A 17,652-nucleotide genomic window follows, 5' to 3' on the forward strand; every position below is an offset into this window, starting at 1 on the left:
TGCTCATTTCCACATTTGTCAGCTCAACCTGGATTGTTAGAGCCTGTGTATAATGTTAGGCAGAGCTCCTTATGCTCCTGTTTAAACCTGGGGTGGTGTAGTATGGCAGTGTTACATGCTGATAATATACATTTAGCATGATGTATATATTGCAATAAGACCCATGATATTTGGAATTTGAAAATGAATTCTAATCATGTTGAACATTGGTATTGATCATATAGTAGTTATATTGTTAGTACAATCATTAACGCCCCTCACCCTAAACACCACACCATGTTGTTTCATGTGAAGGGAATCGCCACACCATAACTATTTATAGTCATTATTTATTGAGAAATGAACCCATAACAGGACAAGATTTTCAAACATCCTCTTTCCCCCACAATGGACATAACAATAATCAACCAATTACAAAATGACTAAATGTAACTATTAGGTTATAACAACATCACATTGACACATTTTAGTTAAATGGTCAATTGGAAAGAAACACATCCAGCTATTATTTCTGGATAAAAGCATGTATAAAAGGATTAATCAATAAGCATAAACAAAACCTCATCAATCCTTTGAATTAATGAAAAATAAACCAACACCTTATTAACAAACTGTAGTAGCTCAAATAATATGCCTCCATTCAAAAGCAGAAAAAACTTAGTAAACATCTGTGTAATAAAGGACTTTTGATAAGATATTAAAATTCAGACCAATTCATTAAACAGAAAATATATGACAACACTCAAAACTGCATTTATTGTTCTGACTACACCGTTTCCATAGAGGCTTGCTATTCCATATGTAGAGTAAGGCAACATTTCAGAGAAATAGAATGGAAACTTAAAGTTGAACCTCTATGATAAGTATTTTCCTTCTATCTCTGTGGTGGCTGGACCTGTGTGGAATACAGTACCACCAGAGAACAGAGTAGCCCATCAGAAACATACAATCTGACTATTAATAACATGACTCTGCACCCTTCTGGTTCAACACATTTGTACAAACTGAATGGTGTTAAATGTCAACATTAAAATAGTAATTTATAATCACTACATTAATAGAAGTAAATGAGAGAAATGAGGAAATGCACCACCCAATTACAGAGAAAGAATGTAATTACAAAGACAAAAGACATTTAAAAATTAACATTGTTACAAATGACTGTAAACACTAGGACACACTACTAGCCTGAAGGAATCTGGTGTGTTTGTGGTCACATTCCACTCCTTGCCACTCCTTGGTGCATTTATCAAGAAGGCACGCCAGCGCCTGTCCTTTCTCAGGTGGCTGAAAAGACTTGCCACCAGTTTCTACAGATGTACCATTGAGCTGCATACTGACTGGCTGTATCACCGCCTGGTACGGCAGCTGCACCGCCCTCCACCACAAGACTGGGTGGTGGTGAAGTCTGCACCGTTCATCACTGGGGTTGAGCTCTGAAGCATTAAAACTGCTGAACAGCTTATCAATGACTGTCTACCTGCAATCACTGGCTGTCTACACACAGCACTCCACACATTCCCACCCACACAGACGCACACACACCCACACTCATTAATTTACACACAGTGTATTCTGTGCGCGTGATGAATACATTTATTTTTGATTTTGATTGATTTTGTCATGCCAGACTGTTTGGCATGACAAGAAGTGTCAAGTAGTGGAATGTTAGCACAAACACAAGACCATAACATCTTTAACTTTAAATCATCATAGACTTGCTGTCAGTCTTATCTCCCAACACTCCGATGCAGATTAGGAGCCTAGTGACTGTAGTATTCTGACATCCTGCTCTGGAAGAGGGACCGCTTGCTGCCCTTTGTCCAGCGGTCGAGGACCAACCCAGGTCATGACATTCATCAGTGGGAAGCTGCTGCTGCCATTGGTAGAAGAATGGGATAAGAAATGTTACTGTAAATGTACATACTTCCCATCAAAATACATAAGAATACACACTATGAGAATACACACTATGAGAATACACACTGAATACACGCATATGAATACACGCTCTGTCCACAAAACTGCACTGGACTCTGCAAAAATACCTTACAATATTATAGCAGGAATTATCTGCTTAATTAGCCTTACAAACAGGACAACGGAGTGGATCCTATGCAGCGACCCCAAAAAACGACTCCGAAAGAGAGGGAAACGAGGCGGTCTTCTGGTCAGACTCCGGAGACGGGCACACCGTGCACCACTCCCTAGCATTCTTCTTGCCAATGTCCAGTCTCTTGACAACAAAGTTGATGAAATCCGAGCAAGGGTAGCATTCCAGAGGGACATCAGAGACTGTAACGTCCTTTGCTTCACTGAAACATGGCTCACTGGAGAGACTCTATCCGAAGCGGTGCAGCCAACGGGTTTCTCCACGCATCGCGCTGACAGAAACAAACATCTTTCTGGTAAGAAGAGGGGCGGGGGCGTATGCCTCATGGCCAACGTGACATGGTGTGATGAAAGAAACATACAGGAACTCAAATCCTTCTGTTCACCTGATTTAGAATTCCTCACAATCAAATGTAGACCGCATTATCTACCAAGAGAATTCTCTTCGATTATAATCACAGCCGTATATATCCCCCCCCCAAGCAGACACATCGATGGCTCTGAACGAACTTTATTTAACTCTCTGCAAACTGGAAACGATTTATCCGGAGGCTGCATTCATTGTAGCTGGGGATTTTAACAAGGCTAATCTGAAAACAAGACTCCCTAAATTTTATCAGCATATCGATTGTGCAACCAGGGGTGGAAAGACCTTGGATCATTGTTACTCTAACTTCCGCGACGCATATAAGGCCCTGCCCCGCCCCCCTTTCGGAAAAGCTGACCACGACTCCATTTTGTTGATCCCTGCCTACAGACAGAAACTAAAACAAGAGGCTCCCACGCTGAGGTCTGTCCAACGCTGGTCCGACCAAGCTGACTCCACACTCCAAGACTGCTTCCATCACGTGGACTGGGAGATGTTTCGTATTGCGTCAGATAACAACATTGACGAATACGCTGATTCGGTGTGCGAGTTCATTAGAACGTGCGTTGAAGATGTCGTTCCCATAGAAACGATTAAAACATTCCCTAACCAGAAACCGTGGATTGATGGCAGCATTCGTGTGAAACTGAAAGCGCGAACCACTGCTTTTAATCAGGGCAAGGTGTCTGGTAACATGACCGAATACAAACAGTGCAGCTATTCCCTCCGCAAGGCTATCAAACAAGCTAAGCGCCAGTACAGAGACAAAGTAGAATCTCAATTCAACGGCTCAGACACAAGAGGCATGTGGCAGGGTGTACAGTCAATCACGGACTACAGGAAGAAATCCAGCCCAGTCACGGACCAGGATGTCTTGCTCCCAGGCAGACTAAATAACTTTTTTGCCCGCTTTGAGGACAATACAGTGCCACTGACACGGCCTGCAACGAAAACATGCGGTCTCTCCTTCACTGCAGCCGAGGTGAGTAAGACATTTAAACGTGTTAACCCTCGCAAGGCTGCAGGCCCAGACGGCATCCCCAGCCGCGCCCTCAGAGCATGCGCAGACCAGCTGGCCGGTGTGTTTACGGACATATTCAATCAATCCCTATACCAGTCTGCTGTTCCCACATGCTTCAAGAGGGCCACCATTGTTCCTGTTCCCAAGAAAGCTAAGGTAACTGAGCTAAACGACTACCGCCCCGTAGCACTCACATCCGTCATCATGAAGTGCTTTGAGAGACTAGTCAAGGACCATATCACCTCCACCCTACCTGACACCCTAGACCCACTCCAATTTGCTTACCGCCCAAATAGGTCCACAGACGATGCAATCTCAACCACACTGCACACTGCCCTAACCCATCTGGACAAGAGGAATACCTATGTGAGAATGCTGTTCATCGACTACAGCTCGGCATTCAACACCATAGTACCCTCCAAGCTCGTCATCAAGCTCGAGACCCTGGGTCTCGACCCCGCCCTGTGCAACTGGGTACTGGACTTCCTGACGGGCCGCCCCCAGGTGGTGAGGGTAGGCAACAACATCTCCTCCCCACTGATCCTCAACACTGGGGCCCCACAAGGGTGCGTTCTGAGCCCTCTCCTGTACTCCCTGTTCACCCACGACTGCGTGGCCACGCACGCCTCCAACTCAATCATCAAGTTTGCGGACGACACAACAGTGGTAGGCTTGATTACCAACAACGACGAGACGGCCTACAGGGAGGAGGTGAGGGCCCTCGGAGTGTGGTGTCAGGAAAATAACCTCACACTCAACGTCAACAAAACTAAGGAGATGATTGTGGACTTCAGGAAACAGCAGAGGGAACACCCCCCTATCCACATCGATGGAACAGTAGTGGAGAGGGTAGCAAGTTTTAAGTTCCTCGGCATACACATCACAGACAAACTGAATTGGTCCACTCACACAGACAGCATCGTGAAGAAGGCGCAGCAGCGCCTCTTCAACCTCAGGAGGCTGAAGAAATTCGGCTTGTCACCAAAAGCACTCACAAACTTCTACAGATGCACAATCGAGAGCATCCTGGCGGGCTGTATCACCGCCTGGTATGGCGGTAGTGAGGTCTGCACAACGCATCACCGGGGGCAAACTACCTGCCCTCCAGGACACCTACACCACCCGATGTCACAGGAAGGCCATAAAGATCATCAAGGACATCAACCACCCGAGCCACTGCCTGTTCACCCCGCTATCATCCAGAAGGCGAGGTCAGTACAGGTGCATCAAAGCTGGGACCGAGAGACTGAAAAACAGCTTCTATCTCAAGGCCATCAGACTGTTAAACAGCCACCACTAACACTGAGTGGCTGCTGCCAACACACTGACACAACTCCAGCCACTTTAATAATGGGAATTGATGGGAAATGTAAATATATCACTAGCCACTTTAAACAATGCTACCTTATATAATGTTACTTACCCTACATTATTCATCTCATATGCATACGTATATACTGTACTCTATATCATCGACTGTATCCTTATGTAATACATACTCATCTCATTTGTACATACTGTACTCGATACTATCTACTGTATCTTGCCTATGCTGCTCTGTACCATCACTCATTCATATATCCTTATGTACATATTCTTTATCCCCTTACACTGTGTACAAGACAGTAGTTTTGGAATTGTTAGTTAGATTACTTGTTATTAATGCATTGTCGGAACTAGAAGCACAAGCATTTCGCTACACTCGCATTAACATCTGCTAACCATGTGTATGTGACAAATTTGATTTGATTTGGAAACTGATCTTTAAATATACTGTATGATGTCTGTAAGAGGGCAGTGATTATTTATGCAACAAAATAATGGGGGGAATGCCATGCACACAATGCTGCAATATCGATGACAATGAAATGAGTTGAATATCTGATGGACAGACGAATAGTTCATGTCTGTACAAGCCCTAAGTGAGGGCCGTCTATTTGAAATATGATGGTTGTTTTGGGAAACTTTGCAAGTTACAGGGGCCGTACTAATGTCCCTCCATGTTTCAGCTACTCATAGTGGGAGAGCAATAATAATAAATGATATGACATTCATCAAATGCTTTTATCCAAAGGGACTATATATATTTCTGCATATATTTTTACATATGGGTGGTCATGGGAAGTGAACCCATTATCCTGGCATTGCAAGCACCATGTTCTACCAACTGAGCTTCAGGGGACCAGAGTTTGATCTTACCCAGGTCCTGGACAAGACGAGGTTCATGGTTAAGGAGAGCTTTGTAGAAGGCAGATTTCACTCTTGTTCCTCCTGCTTGTAAAGCATCAGACATTAGTCTCATTTGTTCCTGACTGGTCCCAGCCATAAGGAGTCTTGAGTAAAGTTTATCTGGTATCATCTCCTCCACAAGCAGGTCATCTGCTACATGCTGCACCATCTTGACCCTCTGAATGAGATCAGCCATATGCTTATCCACAAACGCTTGCCCCGAGAGCTGCTTCAGTACAGCCTCAGCACCTGAGATTCATGTCAGAAAATGGTTATATTATTAGAGCCATAATTAACTAAAACCCATAAGAACAAATGTGTTCTACAAAACAAGCCACTAAATACAACAAAACATATTTAATGACCTGAATGTGTCTCTCTTAACAAGACTGATCACTTGATGATGTACATGATTTTGTGCAAGACAAGACTCAAACACATTCCACATCAGACATGTAGCCATAGACAATGAGAAACAAAACCCTACCAGGATGAGGGTTGATCGGACTGACTTGAGGTGGTTCAAAATCTGAAGTTGTGGAGAAGAAAATCAAATCACATTTATTTTATCCTGTGTGTTGAATACAGTTTAAATAAGTAGGGGGTGAGGGGTGTACAGTGTGTTGTATACAGTTTAAATAAGTAGGGGGTGAGGGGTGTACAGTGTGTTGTATACAGTTTAAATAAGTAGGGGGTGAGCGGTGTACAGTGTGTTGTATACAGTATAAATAAGTAGGGGGTGAGGGGTGTACAGTGTGCTGTATACAGTTTAAATAAGTAGGGGGTGAGGGGTGTACAGTGTGCTAGATACAGTTTAAATAAGTAGGGGGTGAGGGGTGTACAGTGTGCTAGATACAGTTTAAATAAGTAGGGGGTGAGGGGTGTACAGTGTGTTGAATACAGTATAAATAAGTAGGGGGTGAGGGGTGTACAGTGTGCTGTATACAGTTTAAATAAGTAGGGGGTGAGGGGTGTACAGTGTGTTGTATACAGTTTAAATAAGTAGGGGGTGAGGGGTGTACAGTGTGTTGTATACAGTTTAAATAAGTAGGGGGTGAGGGGTGTACAGTGTGTTGTATACAGTTTAAATAAGTAGGGGGTGAGGGGTGTACAGTTTGTTAAATACAGTTTAAATAAGTAGGGGTTGAGGGGTGTACAGTGTGTTGTATACAGTTTAAATAAGTAGGGGGTGAGGGGTGTACAGTGTGTTGTATACAGTTTAAATAAGTAGGGGGTGAGGGGTGTACAGTGTGCTGTATACAGTTTAAATAAGTAGGGGGTGAGGGGTGTACAGTGTGTTGTATACAGTTTAAATAAGTAGGGGGTGAGGGGTGTACAGTGTGTTGTATACAGTTTAAATAAGTAGGGGGTGAGGGGTGTACAGTTTGTTAAATACAGTTTAAATAAGTAGGGGGTGAGGGGTGTACAGTGTGTTGTATACAGTATAAATAAGTAGGGGGTGAGGGGTGTACAGTGTGCTGTATACAGTTTAAATAAGTAGGGGGTGAGGGGTGTACAGTGTGCTAGATACAGTTTAAATAAGTAGGGGGTGAGGGGTGTACAGTGTGCTAGATACAGTTTAAATAAGTAGGGGGTGAGGGGTGTACAGTGTGTTGAATACAGTATAAATAAGAAGGGGGTGAGGGGTGTACAGTGTGTTGTATACAGTTTAAATAAGTAGGGGGTGAGGGGTGTACAGTGTGTTTAATACAGTTTAAATAAGTAGGGGGTGAGGGGTGTACAGTGTGTTTAATACAGTTTAAATAAGTAGGGGGTGAGGGGTGTACAGTGTGTTGTATACAGTTTAAATAAGTAGGGGGTGAGGGGTGTACAGTGTGCTGTATACAGTTTAAATAAGTAGGGGGTGAGGGGTGTACAGTGTGTTGTATACAGTTTAAATAAGTAGGGGGTGAGGGGTGTACAGTGTGTTGTATACAGTTTAAATAAGTAGGGGGTGAGGGGTGTACAGTTTGTTAAATACAGTTTAAATAAGTAGGGGGTGAGGGGTGTACAGTGTGCTGTATACAGTTTAAATAAGTAGGGGGTGAGGGGTGTACAGTGTGCTAGATACAGTTTAAATAAGTAGGGGGTGAGGGGTGTACAGTGTGCTAGATACAGTTTAAATAAGTAGGGGGTGAGGGGTGTACAGTGTGTTGAATACAGTATAAATAAGTAGGGGGTGAGGGGTGTACAGTGTGCTGTATACAGTTTAAATAAGTAGGGGGTGAGGGGTGTACAGTGTGTTGTATACAGTTTAAATAAGTAGGGGGTGAGGAGTGTACAGTTTGTTAAATACAGTTTAAATAAGTAGGGGGTGAGGGGTGTACAGTGTGTTTAATACAGTTTAAATAAGTAGGGGGTGAGGGGTGTATAGTGTGTTGTATACAGTTTAAATAAGAAGGGGGTGAGGGGTGTACAGTGTGTTGTATACAGTTTAAATAAGTAGGGGGTGAGGGGTGTACAGTGTGTTTAATACAGTTTAAATAAGTAGGGGGTGAGGGGTGTACAGTGTGTTGTATACAGTTTAAATAAGTAGGGGGTGAGGGGTGTACAGTGTGCTGTATACAGTTTAAATAAGTAGGGGGTGAGGGGTGTACAGTGTGTTGTATACAGTTTAAATAAGTAGGGGGTGAGGGGTGTACAGTGTGTTGTATACAGTTTAAGTAAGTAGGGGGTGAGGGGTGTTTAGTGTGTTGTATACAGTTTAAATAAGAAGGGGGTGAGGGGTGTACAGTGTGTTGTATACAGTTTAAATAAGTAGGGGGTGAGGGGTGTACAGTGTGTTGTATACAGTTTAAATAAGTAGGGGGTGAGGGGTGTACAGTGTGTTGTATACAGTTTAAGTAAGTAGGGGGTGAGGGGTGTACAGGTTCATAACAAACTGGCATTTGATCTAACCTGTTGGAATTAGAGACTCCCACACTCTTTGGTCGTTACTTCCTCTGTCTAAAAGACTCAGTCTGATGTTCTCCGCACCCGACATGCAGTCTAAAAACACCTGAAATGTGGGGTGGAAGTTTGGGCTGTAGTCATAGTCTAACTGCCCACTCTGAAACACAAGATGAAAAATAATATTAGCCAAATGTAGACAGTAACAGAGAGATAGAATTACTGTAGCTGGACATATAGCACATAGAACATAGAACATTTTTCTTGTGGGAACTTCCTGGTGTCAGGTACATGCACATAAAAACCACACATCAAACCCAACACCACAAACCAGTAGTAGCACATCACAAAGGATTACTTACACTGAGTGTACAAAACATTAAGGACACCTTCCTAATATTGAGTCACAACCCCACTCCCCACAGTTTTGTAATCATGGCTGGATGTCTTTTGGGTGGTGGATCATTCTTGATACACACGGTAAACTGCTGAGCTTGAAAAACCCAGCAGTGTTGCAGTTCTTGACACAAGCCAACTGCTGTACCATACCCTGTTCAAAGGCACTTAAATATTTTGTCTTGCCCATTCACCCTCTGAATTGCCCACATACACAATCCATACCTAAATTGTCTCAGGGCTTAAAAAAATATTATTTAACCTGTCTCCTCCCCTTCATCTATACTGATTAAAGTGGATTTAACAAGATTCATCTGCTCAGTCAATGTCATGAAAAGAGCAGGTGTCCTTAATGTTTTGTACACTCAGTGCATATAGGAATGTATGGTAGAATGTGATGGCCATGCTTACTTTTGGCTGTATGCTAAAATTTGCCACCAGCTCACAGCAGAGGCCATATTTTCCTCTAGGAGTCAATGTGCAGTTGGAGCTGGTTTGAATGAAAGTACTCCCCCTCTGTTGGTATTCCACCTTCAAAGAATAAAGGTGCATTACTTCAAGGCAAACTGATCAAACACATTCACACTAACAGTTCTGAAAGAAATCAAGGAATGGTAATGAGCCATTTTACCACCATTTATCCAGCTAGAACAATATCTACGTTCAAGTTCATTCTACAAAACAACTCTTGCCGTGTGCAGAATGAATTCCTTCATACTGTAAACATTACCTCACAAAGTGGCACATTCTTGGGCAACAAAATAACATTCAGTATGCGCTTCTGTGGTCTGTTCCCTTGTGGTCGCAGGAACAGCAGCACCTGGCTTCGGACCGGGAGGAAGGAGAACACATCCCTGATGAGGCCAAAGAGGGAGAGGTGTGTGATGTTTACAATCACGTGTGTAGCAGTCGTCTTGAGTGGCTGAACAATCTCCATGTTGCCATCAGTAACATGGGCCACGGACACATTGTCATCCTTCTCTGCAGAATAAGAACAATGCTTTGATTGACTGTAAATAATGCTTTAATTTACTGTAAGTTTCATCCAAAGTATGAATGCATTATTCAGTGTTAGTGTCATGTAATGTCATGTCATACCCATTTTATTATTGAGTTATTAGAATAATCTTTATGTTGCATATTAAAACAATCAATATACTGAAATGATGCATCACTTACCATCACACATACAGTGATGCATCACTTACCATCACACATACAGTGCGGGAGATGCAGTTTGCAGACAGACTGCTCAGGACAGTCAATGCTGAATAGGGGTCCTGCTGGTGTCATGGAGCCCAGGAGGCTCCTGTCCCATTGAGTCACCTTGTAAACCACATCTCCCTTCCCTTCCATCAGAAACACCAGACCAGTGGAACGGCACTGGAAAAGACCTGCCTTTGGGCATTGAAGCCTGCGATGCAGACGAAAGGAAAAGTTGACAGTTGTAAACTAATTTTTTAAATCAAAAAGAGTCAACCACTCTTGACTTAATGTCTTTGTAGATTCTGTGTGGAACTGATTAGTACAGAGGAGGATGGTGGGAGGAGCTATAGGAGGACGGGCTCATTATAACTACAGGAATGGAATAAATGGAACAGAGTCAAACGTGTGGTTTCCATATGTTGGATGTGTTTGATACCGTTCCATTTATTCATTCCAGCCAATACTATGAGCCCGTCCTCCTATAGCTCCTCCCACCAACCTCCTCTGGATTACTGGTAAACATGACCATAGGAAAAGGCCATGATAAAGTCGTGGAAGTTTCAGTGATCCCTAGTTACCTATACGTAGGCTTGCGGTCATGTGTTGTAAGATCTTTGACAATCTCAGGATTTAACATTGTTACACTTGTTGACACCTGTAACAGAAAAAGGAAGACCAGGTAACACTAGTACATGGGATCAAATACTCTCAGACTGAATTCCTATGGTTGAGATGTGGTTAATCAACTCCCCACAAGCATACCTGCACACGCTTCCTACCATTCCCAGACTGTGATTCAAATGTGATACTTTTTGTGTGTAAATCCAGTCTTGGAGTGATTTGTACTGTACTAGAGCAACCCATCAGTTTCTCATAGTACATCTTCATCTTGTTATACTCCACAGTGACATCATCTGCACAGGAGAAAGGATTCAGGACAAGCATCAGCTTTTAAAGGGGAAGTTCAGGATTTTAGAACTTGAATTTAGATATTGGACAAATCCCCTGAAATGAACTCTGTATTTGGTTTGATGTTACTTTGAGGTGATTTGACCATTTCATTTTAAGAAGAAACACATGCTCAAATGTCCCATTCGCTTCTATTGTTTGTTAGCTTGTGGTGGCTAAAGTTACCTGAGGTTTGTAGTGGCTGTTTAAAGAAAACTAACATGGATTACAGTTTCTCCTGGCCACGTGGATTACAGTTTCTCCTGGCCACATGGATTACAGTTTCTCCTGGCCACATGGATTACAGTTTCTCCTGGCTCATAGATTACTTTAAGGTGAGTAACCATCTAACATCAAGTTGTAAAATCCTTAAAATTCTCTTTTAAGTAAAATGCTATCTAGCAGGCATCCAATATTGGGGTTTCTTTAGTCATTTCAGGCTGCCATAGACAAAAATGCTGAAATATTTTTGTATTGTTGTCTTACTTTTTTATAACCGAGCATATAAAGGGTTATTACTCAATTGTTTACAAACAACAAGATTGAAAGTAACGTGAGTAATGTACAGCTTGAAAACATTTACTTATGACACAAGTTAAATGCAGCTCAAGATAAAGGGGACATGGTTTCCAGACATGTTCTGACGAGTACTTGACTTGATTATAATTATATTGGAATAACTAAAGCATTTGGTCCCTTCATTTACCTGGGAGGAACGAGCTGTTGGGGGTCTTGAGTGAGAGATCCATTGATTCTTGTAGTTTACACTTCAGTTGCATCATGATGTGATCCTAATACAGGACAGAAATTATTATTTAGTCCACTCTCACACCAAGTGATGATTGTACTTTACCACAACCAGGTCTAAATGCTGTGCATCGGGTGTTTATAAACTAGGTTCTTCTTAAGTTTATTTTGGTGTGCTTTCAAGCCGAAAATATCTCAATTCAGCAAGTGTGATCATAATTGCTATGGTGACTGTGGAAACATGCAGATCCCAAGAGGAGCACTAACCTAAACCCATCTGAAAATGCACCCCTAACCTGCTGTGTGAAGGCAGTATGACAATTGCAACAACACTTGAGTACATTTACCTTTAGCAAACATCAATCCATCTGCTGTGTAAACTGAAGAGTTGTTACATGTACAGACATTACACAACTGACCTTCATTTGAATGCTAACATACATGCCAAATGCTGCTACTCAAGGCAATACGGGCTGGAAACCTGTATGGCATCACCAGTGGCTATGCATCATTCTTTTTTAAATGGCCAAGATTTTGCAGTATGGCAAATGAACGTCTATGTAAATGTGTATTTTTATGGGCTTGCAATGTTGACAGAATGTATTCTAGTAATGACCATAATTCTTTTGAATCAGCCATTTTAGAGAGCAGTGAACTAAAATGGTAACAACTGATAAACAAACCTGAAAGTAACAAACTGCACACCCACTGCCTTTTTAAATGCACTTTCAGGACATTACCCTATGTACATACTGTTTTATCCAAGCAATATCGAAGCTCTTTCGCAAAATTTAGATGCGGATTGCCCCTAACTATTTTTATATACATTACCAGTCAAAAGTTCGGACACACCTACTCAGTCAAGGGTTTTTCTTTATTCTACGTTGTAGAATCTACGTTGTAGAATAATAGTGAAGACATCAAAGCTATGAAATAACACATATGGAATCAAGTAGTAACCAAAAAAATGTTAAACAAATCAAAATATATTCCATATTTGAGATTCTTCAAAGTAGCCACTCTTTGCCTTGATGACAGCTTTGCACACTCTTGACATTCTCTCAACCAGTTTCATGAGGTTGTCACCTGGAATGCATTTCAATTAACAGGTGTGCCTTAATAAAAGTTAATTTGTGGAATTTCTTTCCTTCTTAATGCGTTTGAACCAATCAGTTGTGTTGTGACAAAGTAGGGGTGGAATATAGAAGAAAGTCCTATTTGGCAAAAGACCAAGTCCAAATTATGGCAAGAAGAGCTCAAATATATAGTAACCAAAAAAGTGTAAAACAAACAAAAATATATTTGATATTTGAGATTCTTCAAATAGCCACCCTATGTCTTGATGACAGTGTTGCACACTCTTGGCATTCTCTCAACCAGCTTCACCTGGAATACTTTTCCAATAGTCTTGAAGGAGTACCCACATATGCTGAGTACTTGTTGGCTGCTTTTCCTTTAATCTGCGGTTGACTCATCCCAAACCATCTCAAATTAGATTGTGGAGGCCAGGTCATCTGATACAGCACTCCATCATTTTCCTTCTTGGTAAAATAGCCTTACACAGCCTGGATATGTGTTAGGTCATTGTCCTGTTGAAAGACAATTGATTTTCCCACTAGCCCAAACTAGATGGGATGGCGTATCACTGCAAAATGCTGTGGTAGACATGCTGGTTAAGTGTGCCTTGAATTCAAAGTAAATCACAGACAGTGTCACCAGCAAAGCACCCCCACACCAAACCCTCCCCTATCCTATCCTGGACGACGCTGGGCCAATTGTACGCCGCCGCATGGTTCTCCCGGTCAAGGCCCTGCTGCAACACAGCCCGTGATCGAACCCGGATATGTAGTGATGCTTCTAGCACTGCGATGCAGTGCTTTAGACCGCTGTGCCACTCGGGAGGCCGACCCCCCTCCCTCTATTGAGACTGGCCGATACAAAACACACCAATAGATAAACGTGTATGTACTTTTCGCAACAATTGTTACATTGAAACATAACATCATGCCTTGCTTTACTGTGGATTATTCAACTAAATTAAGGATGATCTTTTTGTCAGCTGTTCAAACAAAATGAAAATTTTAACAATCTTGATGAAAATAATACATTGTGACATTTTATCAGGTAACAATAATGTAAATGCCTGAGCCACAGCCTGCCACCCTATCCTCCAACGAATACGTTTATTTTTCAGTGCCTATTTGTTCTTTTATCGACTGCACTTTTTAAATTCATGAATGTGTATAGCTGATGTACATTTTGAGGATGTCCAATCATGTTCAATCAATAGAATTTACCACATTATTCTAACTATACTGTATAATGTGTCCAGGGATTGTATCAGCTAACTTGCTGCATTTCAACACATTTTGCCGTAGTGCAGACAGAAAAATTTGTAGTTTTATAATGCTATTTTACACGTTGTCATGAGGCTCAGAGAAAATGTTGCAGCTTTAAAGTTAATGTCCTGCATTCTACACTTTTTGCCATGGTACAGAGGAAAAATGTGTTGTTTGATAGCTTAGCTCACGCTCTTGTCCACATTTTCCAATGAGGATTATATATATTTTTTTACACTTTTAAAGCTCATTCCCTGCTCTTCTACACATTTTGCCATGAGGCTGAGAGAAATGTTGCAGTTTTAAAGCAGATTGCCTGATATTCTACACATTTTGCTATCATGTGCTATCCGGCCCTGAACGTGTCAAACCTTCAGGTTTATTAAACCACCCAGCATATCTTCCTTGGCCTTCTGGAAAATGTTGTTATTCTTCATGTGCTGATGTAAATCATCTTTCATCCTTTTCAGAGAATCTTTTCCTGTATGCTCTGATGCCCCTGAAACACAGTCATCATATTGTTTCTATAACAATTGTATGACATCATCTGTCATTAATACTGCACATTCTACATACAATGCATTTGGAAAGTATTCGGACCCCTTGCCTTTTTCCACGTTTTGTTATGTTACAGCCTTATTCTAAAATGGATGACATTGATGAGGGATCAAAAACAATCTACACACAATACCCCCTAATGACAAAGCAAAAACAGGCTTTTAGAAATTTTGCACAAAAGAAAGTCTTCAGACCCTTTACTCAATTAGTTGTTGATTCACCTTGGCAGTGATTACAGCCTCGAGTCTTCTTGGGTATGACGCTACAAGCTTGGCACACCCGTATTTGAGGAGTTTCTTCCATTATTCTCTGCAGATCCTCTCAAGCTCTGTCAAGTTGGATGGGGATCGTAGCTGCACAGCTATTTTCAGGTCTCTCCAGAGATGTTTGATCGGGTTCAAATCCGAGCTCTGGCTGGGCCACTCAAAGACATTCAGTTACTTATCCCGAAGCTAATCCTGCTTTTTCTTGGCTGTGTGCTTAGTGTTGTTGTCCTGTTGGAAGGTGAACCTTCACCCCCAGTCTGAGGTCCTGAGCGCACTGGAGAAGGTTTTCATCAAGGATCTCTCTGTACTTTGCTCCGTTCATCTTTCCCTCGATCCTGACTAGTCTCCCAGTCCCTGCTGCTGAAAAACATCCCCCCCAGCATGATGCTGTCACCACCATGTTTCACCGTAGGAATGGTGCCTGGTTTCCTCCAGATGTGACGCTTGGCATTGAGGCCAAAGAGTTAAACCTTGGTTTCATCAGACCAGAGAATCTTGTTTCTTATGGTCTGAGAGTCCTTGGTGCCTTTTGGCGAACTAGAAGCTGGATGTCATGTGCCTTTTACTGAAGAGTGGCTTCCGTCTGGCCACTCTACGATAAAGGCCTGATCGGTGGAGAGCTACAGAGATGGTTGTCCTTCTGGGAGTTTCTCCCATCTCCACAGAGGAACTCTGGAGCTCTTATAGAGTGACCATCGGGTTCTTGGTCATCTCCCTGACCAAGGCCATTCTCCCCAGATTGCTCATTTTGGCTGGGCGGCCAGCTCTAGAAAGCGTGTTGGTGGTTTCAAACTTCTTCCATTGAAGAATGATGGAGGCCTCTGTGCTCTTGGGGACCATCAATGATGCAGACATTTTTTTGTATCTTTCCCCAGATCTATGTCTCGACACAATCCTGTCTTTGAGTTCTATGGACAATTCCTTCAATCTCATCGCTTGGTTTTTGCTCTGACATGCACTGTCAACTGTAGGACTTCATATAGACAGGTGTGTGCCTTTCCAAATCATGTCCAATCAATTGAATTTACCACAGGTGGACTCCAATCAAGTTGTAGAAACGTATCCTTGGACGATCAATGGAAACAAGATGCACCTGAGCTCAATTTCGGGTCTGAATTCTGTTTTAAATTTTTAATACATTTGCAAAGATTTCTATAAACCTGTTTTTGCTTTATCATTATGGAGTATCGTGTGTAAATTGATGAGGGACTTTTTTATTTATTTAATCCATTTTAGAATAAGGCTGTAATGTAACAAAATGTGGAAAAAGGGAAGGGGTCTGAATACTTTCTCAGATAATACAAATTAATTTCAAGACTTACTTATATAGCATCGATGCATGGAGTCCTTGATTGACTCGGTTAAAGTGGAGTAGATTTTTTTCTTCTTCTCGCGGAGGTCACAGATTAGTTTTGCCTTGAATTCAGTTTCCTTTCAGATAGAAAAACATGATCAAGGAGACCCATTTTTTAAGTTGAAGGGATAGTTCACCCAAATTACAAAAATATATTTAAGTGGTTTCCTTACCCTGTAAGCAGTATTTGTTTTGTGTGCATTCATTTTCATTTTTTAATTAAAAACATGTAAGCACTCCAACAGGGAAATACATTTCACAACAAGCACACAACAGACATCAGAAACAAGCATATTTCTCCTTAAGCATTTCCTCAAACAACGCTTCAAATTAATTTAAAAGGCACAAGGCGTTCAAGCCTTTTGCAGCATATTCCACTAATGCGGAGCATGAAAATTGAAGTTGTTTTTCCTAGTTTTGAAACTACTTTGGATTGCACTAGATTTACCAAATATTGTGTTCTTGTGCTGTATTTGATTGTTTTAACCTTAATTAGTGATGTCAGATATGCTGGAAATACAATATTTTTGCTTATGGAAAATACCTTTCACAGCGGCTTAAATGGTACAATGATTTTCTACACTGACTGTTTGTTTTGTCACATAAACTGAAATTAGGCAACCTATTAGAATTTTAGCAACCAGGAAATATAAAAAAATGAAAAGCTGAAATTTCTTGAGTCAATAAGTATTCAACCAATTTTTCATGGTAAGGCTAAATATGTTTAGGAGTAAAAATATGCTTAACATATGATATAATAAGTTGCATGGACTTATTATGTGTTCAATAATAGTGGTTCATAAAGGTTTTTGATTTGCTACTTCAGCTCTGTACTCCACACATCTGTAAGGTTGGTAGATGTGTAAAAGAACAACAACAAAAAAACAGATGCTGAATATCCCTTTGAGCATGGTGAAGCTTTGGATGGTGTATCAATACACCCAGTCACTACAAAAATACATCCGTTCTTCCTAACTCAGTTGCCGGAGAGGAAGGAAACTGCTCAGGATTTCACCATGAGGCCAATTGTGATTTTAAAACATTTACAGAGCTTAATAGTTGAGGATGGATCTGAGGATGGATCAACAACATTGTAGTTACTCCACAAAACTAACCAAAATGACAGAGTGAAAAGAAGTAAGCCTGCACAGAATACAAACACTCCAAAACATGCATCCTGTTTGCAACAAGGCACTTAAGTAATATTGCAAAAAATGTGA

The 17,652-nt window shown here is 41.5% G+C and overlaps 1 protein-coding gene across 4 annotated transcripts in view; it reads right to left on the reverse strand.

The window, feature by feature from the left end:
• Positions 1–313: 313 nt before the first annotated feature.
• Positions 314–17,652, reverse strand: part of LOC110538558 (nuclear GTPase SLIP-GC) — a 45,625-nt gene continuing 28,286 nt past the window's right edge. The window contains exons 19-30 of one of the 4 annotated variants that reach the window (XM_036941714.1): positions 16,401–16,509; positions 14,626–14,753; positions 11,875–11,959; positions 10,983–11,134; positions 10,799–10,875; positions 10,223–10,428; positions 9,745–9,995; positions 9,426–9,545; positions 8,628–8,778; positions 6,217–6,258; positions 5,700–5,978; positions 314–1,873 (exon numbers count right to left, since the gene is read on the reverse strand). In XM_036941714.1, coding sequence (XP_036797609.1) covers positions 1,860–1,873; positions 5,700–5,978; positions 6,217–6,258; positions 8,628–8,778; positions 9,426–9,545; positions 9,745–9,995; positions 10,223–10,428; positions 10,799–10,875; positions 10,983–11,134; positions 11,875–11,959; positions 14,626–14,753; positions 16,401–16,509 — 1,614 coding nt within the window. In that variant the 3' untranslated portion in view covers positions 314–1,859. Of the gene's footprint in view, positions 1,877–5,699; positions 5,979–6,216; positions 6,259–8,627; positions 8,779–9,425; positions 9,546–9,744; positions 9,996–10,222; positions 10,429–10,798; positions 10,876–10,982; positions 11,135–11,874; positions 11,960–14,625; positions 14,754–16,400; positions 16,510–17,652 lie in introns of those variants that run through there. The other 3 variants (XM_036941715.1, XM_036941713.1, XR_005035615.1) reach the window with 3 other exon arrangements.

The sequence above is a fragment of the Oncorhynchus mykiss genome, chromosome 13, assembly GCF_013265735.2.
Source record: "Oncorhynchus mykiss isolate Arlee chromosome 13, USDA_OmykA_1.1, whole genome shotgun sequence".
In the NCBI taxonomy this organism is placed as follows: domain Eukaryota; kingdom Metazoa; phylum Chordata; class Actinopteri; order Salmoniformes; family Salmonidae; genus Oncorhynchus; species Oncorhynchus mykiss.